Source organism: Mustela putorius, unplaced genomic scaffold (assembly GCF_011764305.1).
Source record: "Mustela putorius furo isolate JIRA1106 unplaced genomic scaffold, ASM1176430v1.1 tig00000242_pilon_pilon_pilon, whole genome shotgun sequence".
NCBI lineage: Eukaryota > Metazoa > Chordata > Mammalia > Carnivora > Mustelidae > Mustela > Mustela putorius.
The window spans coordinates 4,523,019-4,536,155 of record NW_025421325.1 but is presented as its reverse complement, the minus strand read 5'-3'; the positions used below and the strand labels follow the sequence as shown (position 1 = coordinate 4,536,155).

Sequence of the window (13,137 nt, the reverse complement as noted above, 5' to 3'; positions counted from 1 at the left end):
GAACATAAATCCTCTGGCCCCAGAGCCAGGCTGTCAAGGGGTATCGGCTGGGCAGCATGCACAAACCAGGGCCTCAGACATGTGCACAGATTCCTCTTGGGGAGAGGCCAGCAACCCGGAGTGAGGCAGAGGGAGAGTGTCAAGATAGTGCCTGGCCTTAGAGGTCTCTGGAGAGGATTAAAGTTGGCCCTTAGATGTGTGTTTCATTAGAAACCTGCCGCTCAGGCTGCATCTGTACCGGTAAGCAAATAGTCCTCTCTCCCAGGAAGACTGTGTTTCATTCTGCCCCTGTTCCGCTCTTGGGCTGTAGGTGGTTAAGAACTGTTTTTCTCTTACAGTCACTGTTACAGGGATCTGCCTCCACTAGCCACCATAGCCAGCAATCAAGAGGTATCTCCTGGGCGGCAGCTGCAAAAACCAGGGTGCCAGACATTTGCACAAGCTTCTTTCTGAAAATACTAGTGACCCGGAGCGAGGCAGAGGGTAAGCGTAGAGATGGTTGGTACTCAGCAGCCTTAGTCTTCAGATTATTTCAGTATACCCCTAGATGTTTATTAAATTAAGTGTCTACCACTCAGGCTGACGCTTTAAGATAAGCAAATAGGCTTCTTTCATAGAAAGACTGGTCCCTAGGGTGTGTGACCCTGTTGGAGCCTTTCAGGACTATTTGTCAGATTGTTATAGCCTTGTGGTCTTGTGGCTGTAGGCCCCACTAGCTTGTGAAGCTAGATATTCTTGGGGCTTGTCTCTTGGGTGCAGGTCTTAAAAGTTGGGGGTACTAATAAAATCTTTAAAAAAAGTTGGGGTACTCATGTGTTCAAATCCTTTGATCCTGAGACTGAAGTCTGGGATTTTGAGTTCCCTCTTGATTGTAGGTTACTGTGCCAGGGGCGGCATTTAGGGCAAGATTGTGTTACAGCCTCTTACATGTGTTTGATGTGGGTTGTCTCATTTGCCTAATGTGTAGCAATCAGTTGGTTAGTTTTGGGGTTTCTTTTAGAAGAAATTGTTATGTATGTTGTTGATTTGGTGTGTCTGTGGGAGGAGGTGGATTCAGGATCCTGTCATCCATCTTGAACCAGAGCTTTATTTAATTTCATAGATGTCAAGAGAGGGCATATGGTTTGGGGTCACAGTATACTTTCCCCATAGGGCATCACAGGAACCAACATTATTTACATGCATATAGGCAGAATTCTAAGATGGCTCCCAGTATTCCCGCCTCCTGGTGGACACACACCTTCTCTCAGTTATCCAATCAAACACAAATTTAGGTGTTGCTTTGGAGAGATTTTAATTATATTAAAAAAAATTAAGGTCATTTTAAGAAAGAGGGGTATTCACTTGGGCTTGACCTAATCATGTGATCCCTTAGAAGGGGCTGGGCCTCTGACAAGATCAAGGCATGAGAAGGATCCATTCTGAGGGAGATTCTCTTTGCTGGTCTTGAAGATGGAGGGGATGACATGGCAAGGAATGCAGACGGCCTGTAGGAGTTGAGAGTGCCCCCCTAGCCAACAGATTACATTGAGGCCTCTAGCCTACAACTGCAAGGAGATAAATTTTGTCACAACTCCTTGAACTTGGAAGAGCTCCAGATGAGAATGTAGTTCAGTGGATGTGCTGATGTTAGCCTAGTAAGACTCAGAGTGCAGAACCCAGCCCTTCTGACCTATAGACCTGTGAGCTAAGTTTATACTAATTTATGACATAAGCAACAGAAAACTAAAACAATGGAGTGTTTTGCTTCACAAAATTGCAACTATTATTTGTTAAATATTTATTGATGTTAAATCCACATTACACCAGCACAACAATCCAAATAGTAGTATGATAGTACTTTTTTATAAATACAACATAAAAGGTGGCAAATAATGCTACTCAATCCCAAACCCAGCAAATTAGCAAACAGTCACATTCAGAAAAATTTGGCAAGTAAGATAGGATGTTAAGTCATAATTCTACGATATAGCTAGGTCCATGAAAGACTTTGTATGGTATCTTAAATTCCATATTAGCAACGCATACAAGTGTGGTCAAAGAAACTTGCACTACTCTGCAAAGAACATCTGCCACCCAGTGATCAAGCCTATTAGTCATTTAAAGCTTGGCTGGTTGGTGTTCTTACAAAGAAGTAGAAAGCTGTACATGTGAAGCAGTAATATGAAATATATGGGGTGGTACACAGATATAAAATTATTTTAAAAAATACTATATATTGCATTAACTGAGCTAAGACAGTTCAACATTTTTATTATAAATAATGAAAGATATATGTGTTTTGCATAAGGAATACAGTGTTTTCTTTTCATAGCAAAGTACCATTAAAACCTCATGTTTTATAATATAATATCTGGCCAAATTGGGTTTTTTCCTCCTTTTTAAAGTTTATTGGTTCCGACTTAAAACCATCAAGTCTGGTCAGAATCATGTCAGTCTAGCTGTTGCAGGATCATATGCATTCAAAAATCAGTCTTTGCAGAGATGCCTTTACCAACTACCCGGAACCTAGCACCTTCTTAAGGCAAGGTTGCATGGCAGCATGGAAGTGAACTCATATTTTCCATTCACCATATCATGGTGCCATTGGAAAAAAACTGATTGTGGCACAAACCTGTTTTGTCTTTCCCAAGTCTCCATTTTCCTCCAGTAGACTAGCTCTTACTGGCAGTTTCCTCACTGATGCCAGTCTTGCAGTCTCGGTCCATTTTCCACTTGCTCAACACACCTAACCTCTTCAGCAACTACACAGACTTCAGACACTGGAACTTCCATAGCACATGTGCTCCAATCTCCCAGCTGACCCTAGATCCCCTGACATTTGAATGGCAGTGTTTTTTTACCTATACTTTAGGTTACTTTTTGAAAACCAAAGAAGAGCCTGGCCTTCACCATGTCTCCTGCCTCTTCTACTTTTATCTAAATGAGTACAAGTGTGCTGGTAGCGTTTTCCTTCATTCTTCCTACTCCTTCCAGACCCCTCTTTCCGCTGAATACTATATGCCTTGGTCACTTGGGTGATTTGGATGTCTTTTGTGGAATGGACTGTAATACAGTTCTGCTTTATTTGGAATACTTTATATTATTTATAATTAAGTTAGCCTTTTAATATGGTTTGTAAGTAAGCTTCCTATCAAGGTAGCATGAAAAGAAAATACTACACATAAAGAAGGTGGTTAACAACTAACGTATTAACCTTGTTAGAAAGCTCTCGATATTAATAAAATTTAAGGCCAGTAATTCCTTCCTTATGATTTAATAAAAAACAATTTTGCAAAAACAAGGCATTTACTTGGATTTGTCATTTCCTCTTCCTTTCATCCCTATATATTGCACTTGGTTCACTGTAGCTGTCTGAACACACTGCCCACTTAGAAACATTTTAGTATTATTTGCGGTACATTTGCCTCCTGTTAAGCATTCCACACTGTCATGCTGTGTAGCACCTACAGCTAGTGTTTAAGGCACTATGGAGAATACAAATTCTGGTTACCTTTGAACAGCTGATTTCCATTAGCATTTTGGCATTTCAGATCATTTTCATCACAGAGATTCCACAAGTTTTAAGTTGGATGATGAATGAAGATTTTCTGTGCAATGTGTACATTTCTATGAGCATCACCTACTGAAACTCTAAGTTTGGTATATCAAGTAGGAAAAGTATTATTTTGGTGTTTATTTCTTATAGTCAAAGGTATGTCTTGCCCTTTACATAATGTGACAAAGGAATATATTGTTCAAGGCAATGGCGGCTGTTTCAGTGTTTCAGCGTTAACAAGAATGTTGGATTACAGGTCCTCACTTTCTACCAAGCCGGTATTCAGTGTCAGGTGAGATGGGCTGGCTTCGGGTTGGAACGCTGCTTTGATGTCTAGTCCCTGGTCTGAAAGTGCTGCATAGCGACTGGCTGAGGGCCGTACTTTTTTTGGCTTGGTGCTCTGTGGCTGCTGATGCCACTGGGCTACAATAGAAAAGGAAAAAAAAAAAGATTAAAAAAAAAACCTCAAGATGTCCTGGAAAGCACTTAAATGTTTCAAGTAAATACAGAATGTTTTTTCATATATACCAGGCACATGTTCTTTAGCATGGTAGAAATCCTAAAATGCAATGCAAGCACAGTTTTGCAAATTTTCCTCATATACTGCAGATGTACTTTCTGTCCAGGGTAGTGGGACTGTACAGCTAGGTAGTAAAGAGGTGTAGTTTCTTTTAAAGTTAATACTTACTGCAGCACAGTCCTTCAAAAACAGTCGCTCAGCTTCCTAATTCTCACCTCTCTCCCTCTTTAAAAAACATCTTCAAAGCACAAAATGTACAAATGTCATAATAATTACAGTAGTTAGGTACTCAGGATGGATGGTTCAGCACTAGTCAATTGGAAAGAAGTGGGCAGGAGGGAAGGTTGAGGTCACTCAATACCTGAAGAACCTCACAAAATTATTTCCTATTCAACAAGAGGTAAAATTTGCCATCAGTTCTTAATTTTTTTTTAGTGGTTTTCTTTATGCCAATAGATCACAAAATGCTACTGTACTAGTCTGTGAATTCAGAAATAAGTTTCTTTAAAATGCATGTACACAAATACACATACACAGTCACAAAACTACTGCTGAGCTGCTTAAGGTATATTAAAGAGAAAAGCGCTAAGCCACAGAAAAGATGCATTCCGGGATCAATGGTACACACATTTAGAGTGCAGTAAGACGCTGTGGTAGGATATAACAAGAAATGTTAAAGGGCAGTCATTTGCAGAACACAGTAATAAGAAAATGTGAAAGACGTGGTTATGCCTTCGCCTACTGTTAACTCCTATGGATGCTTGCGTAAGGAAGCCACAACTGACTAGCCAACATAAGAGAAATCAACATGCATATTTTGCTAGTAATGCAAAGTTCCTGAATGATACTTGGGTATTTGTTCTCCTGGTGTAGTTCACTATTAATGTTGAGAAACTATAAATAGAAAGAGAAAGAGCAATATGAAATTTCAGGCCAATAAAACTCTGCAGTTGTTTATAAGCTTATATAAAAAGTAGTATGATTGGCTGTCCAGATGTCTGCTTTTTCATGATTTAATGAGTAACTGCAGTGAGAGGAGACGAAGTGACACTCACTGTAAACATCCAGCCTGGCGGTACAGGACACAATCCCGGCTTCATTCTTGGCTGATACCGTGTACCACCCAGCGTCTTCTTTTGTAGCTCCCTGAATGAGCAGGCAGATGTAGCCATGATTATCCTGGTGCATGCTGGAGAAATGGATAAAGACATTAGGGTTCTAAATTTTTAAAAAGTGGCTTTGGACATGAAGCATCATTTTTAATTAGATCATTAGAAACAGAATTGGGCACGTAGCAGATAATAGGGTCATACTTATTCTGGAAAGGCTGCTAGCCCCATTAAAGTTAATGGGAAAGAAGAGCAGACATCAAGAGGTTGAATAAATGTGCGCACTTAATTTCTAGTGGAGGATTGGCCTTTACAAAACCCACTGAATAGTTTCTGTATCACCACAGACACAAATGAATTCATTTTTTCTTCTAGGTGTAAACACTCAAAAAAATCCCCCTGAGATTTAAGTTAGAATGTTTATCACATACAATGAGAGCTTCCTTCCAGAAGCTTAATTATACATGAGGGTAAAGAGTGATTTTTGTCTTTGATACTATCAATAGCGTGACTCTCACAGAGATTTATGTGCTACATAAAGTGCATCTCTTTATGTTTCCTCAGGACCTATTGAACAGATGTGGATTAAGTCATTGTGTATTCTCACCTCACTCGGTCAGTGCTGTGAGTGAGTGATTCATTTTCTTTCTTCCAAAATATCTGAGGCGGTGGCACTCCTGAGACACGGCATTCCAGTCGCACTGGGTATCCATCAGCAACTCCTGTGTTTTGCAGCTTCTCGATAAACACAGGGGGTTTGTGTGCTTCTTTAGCTATGGAAACGGGAGATGAATTATCAATCAGTGGTACACAAAGGTAGCCCTATAAAGAATTCAGAAGATTTCAGAAACATTGTTTAAATGTATCTTTTATTTTATGATACCATTTTTCACTTCAGGCAGTAGGATGCTAGTCCTCTCTCCAAATTACTTTTACCAAGAATTGCTTCATTCCACTCATTTATTTCATCAATTAATTCAAGTCTGACAGGCCCACACAGTCTACTGGCCATCTGCTCCACAGAATGCCTGTCTGACAGGCTGTGTGACACTCCGATGTCTTTGCTAGCATCTGGGATGGCTTCACTCCTAATGATGTCACCGAGCACTCACAACCTTTACCAACCACTGCCACCTAGTGACTTTGAGGAGAACAAGTATTTCTAGGAATTTGATCCACTTGGATTCCCTCCTTGTGGTCAGAAATGTTTGCTATGGAGATACTGAAGATTTGTAAGTCTTGGCTTATGTGAGACATACTATAGGATTTAAAGGAGGAAAAAGAATGGGGAGACATCTTTATCTAAATTTGGCAGCTTTCAGTTGTTACTTATAAACTAGGAATGTACATCTTATAAATTACGAATTCCAATTTGTATTCTTTGAAGAAAGCTATAAAAAGATGACTTTTTATTACCCTGAAGGAAGGAAGCCATAAAAGACAACTTTATTACTCAGTCTGAAAAAAATCAGAACTATTTGTTAATAACCCTCTGAATGTTACTATCTGATGGGAAACTGTTTTCATACATCTGTGGTGGAAACAACTTCAGAGAAAGAATAAAGTTTAATTACTTTCTCCTGAGCTATCAATAATGCATTTGAGGATGTCTTTATCCATCACCCTCTTCTTTGGAGTGTCAGATATATCAAAGCAAAACAACCAGGGGAGAAGCAGGTGAAGAGGATAAAAACTACTCCTGAAAATTTCAGACACCTAAGACTCTCTATGAGTTTGCATGAGGTAGAGGATTACACTTTTATTGTATTTCACATGGTTTCCTGACCCAGCCTATTTTGGAGGAAGTGGGAACAGACCTCAATATCCTTTCTGGGTCCCAGTTTTGAGGACAGCATAAATGTTATAAAGTGAACCTTAATGTCAAAGCAATCTCCAGTTGAATCACACCACCATTCTGGAGCACTGCTGTGCTGGTGGTGATGCAGAGCTTCCTACAATTTAAACCTTACAAAATGACACAGTCCTTACAAACACTCTGTGACACCTTATGGCCCCTATCTTACATATGGGGGAACCGAGCTGCAGAGATGTTCTCTATTTGCCAAAAGACAGCTAATACAGGAGAGCTGGGCCTGGAACTGAGAGTTGATGCCAAAGACGCGAGGCTTCTAATTACTGTGCCCTCTGCCCCCTTTCCAGTGCAAGTGCTGACTGAGCACAGACCAAGATGCCTGTGTCTCTCAGACCTTCACGTCTCAGTCCTGAAGGGAAGACAGGATTGAAGGGAACAGTCGACAGCAGAATGTTGAACAGTTTTAGCTGAAAGAAGGATGTTTAGTGGGTTGGATGAAATTGATCCTAGTTGTGTAGGAATATCTAATACCTGATGTAAAATTTGAAAGCATGGTTAACACACAACACAACAGCCTGGGTATCTGACAGTAATGTGTAAAAATGTCCTGGTACTTTTATTAGAATCGTTATCTAGGATTTTAGCCAGGCCCTCCTGCACTTTATTCTTACGGCTACTCTATTTCCTGAGAGAGCAGTGGCTCAGTGTGGGGAGGAGTACTGGGAGTACTGGCCTCTGGCCCTCACTTTACAGAATAGGGCCCAGGGAAAGTCACTTACTCTAGCTTCCACACCTGTAAAATGAGGGAAATTTGCTCCAGTTATCTTTGAGGGCTTTTGTGAGGACCAGCTGAGATAATATAAATGAAGCACTCTGCAAACAAAGGTATAAGTAATAAACATTCTTTTTAAAAAGAGAACAGTTAATAGACTCTTACTTATGCTCAGCTTCTAAGGGTGTTATAAACCTTCCTTATCTAAGGGTAAGATTTTATACATTATATATAATTTTACGAAATTTACCCAAAATTATAATTCATTAAAAAGCAAATCTGAATTTGACCATGACACTTGGGGTAGATGATAACATTTCAAATCTAAATTTTGACACCACTGCACATTACTTTAAAAAGTAGGCAGAACTTTATGCATGAGCAAAATTTTTTTTTTTTTAAGGATTATTTATTTATTTATGACAGAGATCACAAGTAGGCAGAGAGGCAGGCAGAGAGAGACAGAGGAGGAAGGAGGCTCCGCTGAGTAGGGAGCATGATGCAGGGCTCAATCCTAGGACCCTGGAATCATGACCTGAGCCGAAGACAGAGGCTTTAACCCGCTGAACCATCCAGCCACCCCATGAGCAAATTCTTGTATATATCAAGTTTGGTTCTGGAATCCATGATACCACTGCTCTTTCTCTATGTAACTTAGGAGGCCAACACTCATGAGAATAGAATGACTCAGAACAGCTGCTAAACTCCTCTCTCAGCCAGGCTAATGGGAGATAGGAAAGATAATGATGGCTACACTGAAAAAAAGACCCTAATGTTTCTGATTTGCTAATAAGCCTTATGTCCTTAATTGGCTATTTTGATGATACAATCTGTTTTTTCAGCAGTTCGATTTATTTTCCATATTGGTTAATAATGTAGGATTAATTTACATTTTTGAATCTGATAATTCATTCTGAGAGAAAAAAAATTCACAGACTTGCTTACCAGCAACCACAAGCTCCAGGCTGAATGAGTTTTGTCCTGCTCGATTGGTGGCTATACACGTGTAGATGCCGGCATCTCGTGAGGTCACTGGCTCTATGATCAGGGAGTGCACCCCATTCTCACGCACGAGCATCTTGTGAGCACTGTCGGGGCGTATAGGTTTTCCATCTAGTTGCCAGCTTAGATCTGGGGTTGGTAACCCACTGACCTAAACCAGAAAGGAACATACAAATTTCTGTAATACTGAAACAAAATGAAATCACTAATAGCTAAGAAACCACCATAAATTCCTCCTTTGGTAATACAAGAGATGGCTTTTAGTGTCAGCTTGTGTTGTTCTTTTGCTTAAACCTTTCAATGGCTTCTTAAGCAATCATGGCGTTACTTCTAAACATCCCTTGTAGAGCAACCCAGAGAAAAGTAAAATGCGGATTTTAAAGATTTCTGTTCTTGTCTTACCTCACCAGGGTTATAAAGATTCCGGGGATGATGTCAGCACAGGGCTCTGAGCTCTCTGGGAAAAGGTGTCCAACCACAATAACAACAATGCTTACTCAACTGGCAGGTACACGCTATAAAGCTTGTTATCAGAGGGTTGCCATAGCTATGGAGACATCAGTTAATGCATCCATCAGCACACAGAGCTATTATTACTATTTTATAATCCTTGAAACTAAGTAACAAGAGCAATATGAAATTACCCAGAAAGCCATCTCAACAAATTAGCATCACAATGGAAACATAAAATCCTGAGACCACGACAGTTGTGTTGACCAGAGATCAGATTAAAAAGCACATTTAATTGCTAATAACACATTGTGCTGTGAAGGGTAGGGATGGTTGCCATCTGTCAGCTCTTTATAGTTTTGCCTTTGATTGCGAAAGGGAAGAAAAACACCATTAAGGAAAGCACCCCCCCCACCCCCGCCATCCCAAATTTACTAGTAGGAAATCTCATACAAAAAGATGTCAGTTGGACTGTAATTCTTTAGAAAACCCAGCTCTGCCAGATTCCATTCTTGTTGTGTGATTCTCATTTATATTACCTACAAGATACCTCTCTCCATACATGTAACAAAGGTCTTAAGAATTTAAGGGAGAAAAAAATAAGTAAAATTACTGGTTAAAAGGATGAAGACATGTTGGAAACAAAGACAGCAATAGTTAGCTTGGCTGTTGAGAAGGTCTGCCTCTCTGTCCTCCCCTCTGTGTACGGGTTCTCCCCCAGCTCTCCACGTTCACTGCTTCACCTGTTTGGAGATCCCTAGAGGTGGTAAGGAGGAAGAGGGAATGCACACCTCTCTCTGGTCAGGCTCTAGGCCTTTCCCGGGTTTAAAGAAATGAAGTGGCACTGTTTGTTCCCACCTTGCTAGATTAGATCCTGGCCAAGGCCAAGGGTATGTGCAGGAGGAGAATTGCTCAAGGCGCTGTGCACTCAGCCCACCTAATTCACAGTGCACATATGCCAGTGGACAGACTTAATCACATTCAAGCAAAGGGAAAAGGCTGGGTTTTTCTACCCTGATTTGAATTCCAGCCCTTCTGATTGTGTAAAGAAAGCAAGCCTGGTTTCAGGAATCTAAGGTCATTGTAAGCAGGTCATACTTTGAACAGAAGCATGCTCTTAGCTGATACGGAATTGGGAGGAGGCAAATGAGCAGATTTGTTACTATCAGAGTTGGATTAGTTATTTGAGCTTAGTACCAAGTCAAGGGTAGTCAGCATCTAGGAAAGTACCTAACAGGTTAAAAGGCAGGGGAATGCTTTTTGGGGGTGGGGGGGAATCTATCTGTTGCTTTAGTGAAAGGCTTATTTTCATGATTTTCTTTTCTTCTTAAAGCTTATACTGATAATTTTTTCCTAAAAAATGTAATTTAAAAAAAAAATTTATTTATTTGACAGAGATCACAAGTAGGCAGAGAGAGAGAGAGGGAGAGGAGGAAGCAGGCTCCCTGTAAAACAGAGAGCCCGATGTGGGGCTCAATCCAGGACCCTGGGATCATGACCTGAGCCGAAGGCAGAGGCTTTAACCCACTGAGCCACCCAGGTGCCCCTAAAAAATGTAATTTTTAAGATGCTTTTTGTACATAGCATAATATCCCTTGGTATCATCTAATAATCTAAAATAAAATTTCCCCTGTTGACTCCAATGTTATTTTATAGGTGGTTTATATGGATTCTTAATTATAGACCAAAAATAAATACATATATGCTGAAACTCAATTTTTGTGCTTATACTATAAAAAGAATTATGTTGGAAAATAAAATACTTTTGTTAAGAGTACTTTTTTTTTTCTTTAAGATTAATTTATTAGAGTGCACAAGCAAGGGGAATGGCAGGCAGAGGAGGAAGGAGAAGCAGGCTCGTCGCTGAGTAAGCAGAATGACCCTGGGCTTGATTCCAGGACCCTGGGATCATGATCCAAGCCAAAGGCAGACACTTAACCAACTGAGCCACCCAGGTGCCCCAAGAGTACTGGTTTTAAAATATAAATTTCTGTAAGCCCAGATTTAATCCTGCAAGCATCATTTATTTGTGTTCTGCAATCCCAGTGAAAACCAGCAGAGGGAGCCCAAATTTTAAAAACCTTATCCATATTTAAGAACTAAAATTTAGGATCACTAGATAATGGGGCAAAAAAAACAAAACCAAATTCACAGCAGTGGTTATTTAACATCAGTCTTGAGCTCCTTTGAGAAACTGATGAAAGCTATATCATACACGTAATTTTGTATGCAGTTGCAGAACTCAACACCTAGTGAAACCTGCCTACCCAAAGGCCCTGGGTTAAGCAGCCCTGCTGTGAAATGAGGAAGAGAGGATGTCTCTCTAACTGCTCTGTGAATGGGAGGAATAAGAGAGTAGATACATGGCTACAAAATTTATATGAAAAAAGAACGAAAATAAATGAATTAATTATTAGGACATGACAGATTGAACACTTTTATCACTTCAACAAAATGGTAAACTTAAAGGGGAAAAAACCTCTCAGTGACTGTGTACGGTATGGTATGTGCAGTTCTAAATAAGGAATACATTTAATAAAAATTTCAATGTAAAGGAAAAGAATGACAAAACAGTATATAAACATCCAGTATATGTCACTCCTTTTTTTTCCTTGTAAGCTGAAAACATTTTTTTATTTTTATTTTTTTAAAGATTTTATTTATCTGACAGAGATCACAGGTAGGCAGAGAGGCAAGCAGAGAGAGAGGGGGAAGCAGGCTCCCTGCTGAGCAGAGAGTCCGACTCGGGGCTCCATCCCAGGACCCTGGGATCATTAGCCAAGCCAAAGGCAGAGGCTTTAACCCACTGAGCCACCCAGGCACCCCTGGAAACATTTTAAAGATGTACACCTTACGTAATTTCCTTAAAAGGAACTCAAGAGAAATGGCAGTTAGGGGGAAAGAGAGAGAAGAGACTTGCAGGCATTAACACACTCTTACCTTACAATCCATTCTGCAGAGCTTTCCTTCTTGAACTGTTAGATCTCCAGGAGCCTGCAAGAAGTGAGGTCTGAAGAATCGTTCTTGAATTGGTTCATTTTCATCTCCACTGTCCCTTGATCTAGAACGAGGCCTTAGGACAAGACAGAAAATAAACAGAAAGATGGAAGGAAAAGAAGGCACAATGGGGCAGGGGAGAGAGGGAGATAGAAGTTATCATTATCAGGTTCTTGATATTTTTAATAATACATAGAGTAATAATACAATTTCTTTATCTGATTTCTACTCCTAAAGTTCACACATAAAGTCAGAAAAGCCAGCAAAATCTTGTTTTATTTGAAAGTTTAATTATGAAATTAATAGTCTGCTATTTGGAGAACTTAAATAATTCTATCCTAATCCTTAAAGCTAATATAAATCATAAAAGAGATGGGAAAAAATGAAATACTCTATATTTACCTATTTTTTTCTTAAATAAGTATTTTTGAAAGCCGCATGAGAAATAGCAGCAGCTGTTGCTCATTTATTACCAAATCTTTTCCAACAAAAAGTATAACTTTCCACCGTGACTTGAAATTTTTAGGAAATTAAAATTTATTATTTTGTAAAAATTTCATCTTTCTAATAAAAATTCCTTTCATATAAACCAAGAAAATAAATTATAGTTTTTATCTTTAAAATAAAATTGTGCAGATCTCCCAGATTTTGTGCATCTCTCTTGCTTTTGAATATGTTGCTAGATGCACCTTTCAGAGCACCACCATTTTAAAGTAATTGCAGGGAAGATGTAAGGAAGGAACAAGATATTGAACATAAATTCTGTCACTAATCACTAGAAGAGAAGTGTAAAAACATTTAACTAGAAAAAGAGTAGAACAAATGAAAGATCAGTATAACAGGCTAATAATTACCAACTATATACCAATTATATACCAACTATAATACCAATTATATAGGTTACTGTTCAAGTACAGATCTAGTTTCTGAGCAGAA

General features: G+C 39.4%; 2 protein-coding genes across 8 annotated transcripts in view; one reads left to right on the top strand and one right to left on the bottom strand.

Moving 5' to 3' along the window:
• Positions 1 to 13,137, top strand: part of CBR4 (carbonyl reductase 4) — a 114,813-nt gene that overhangs the window by 61,845 nt on the left and 39,831 nt on the right. The window contains exon 5 of one of the 3 annotated variants that reach the window (XM_045078299.1): positions 5,732 to 6,013. The exons of 1 other annotated variant lie outside the window; for it this stretch is intronic. In XM_045078299.1, the coding sequence (XP_044934234.1) occupies positions 5,732 to 5,799 (68 nt within the window). In that variant the 3' untranslated portion in view covers positions 5,800 to 6,013. Of the gene's footprint in view, positions 1 to 338; positions 1,674 to 5,731; positions 6,014 to 13,137 lie in introns of those variants that run through there. One more of the 3 variants, XM_013059183.2, reaches the window with a different exon arrangement.
• Positions 1,766 to 13,137, bottom strand: part of PALLD (palladin, cytoskeletal associated protein) — a 417,425-nt gene continuing 406,053 nt past the window's right edge. For 4 of the 5 annotated variants that reach the window (XM_045078294.1, XM_045078296.1, XM_045078295.1 and 1 more), the window contains 5 exons: positions 12,145 to 12,277; positions 8,698 to 8,905; positions 5,775 to 5,940; positions 5,114 to 5,247; positions 1,766 to 3,961 (listed from right to left, as the gene is read on the bottom strand). In XM_045078294.1, the coding sequence (XP_044934229.1) occupies positions 3,789 to 3,961; positions 5,114 to 5,247; positions 5,775 to 5,940; positions 8,698 to 8,905; positions 12,145 to 12,277 (814 nt within the window). In that variant the 3' untranslated portion in view covers positions 1,766 to 3,788. Of the gene's footprint in view, positions 3,962 to 4,906; positions 4,953 to 5,113; positions 5,248 to 5,774; positions 5,941 to 8,697; positions 8,906 to 12,144; positions 12,278 to 13,137 lie in introns of all 5 variants that reach the window. The other variant, XM_045078298.1, reaches the window with a different exon arrangement.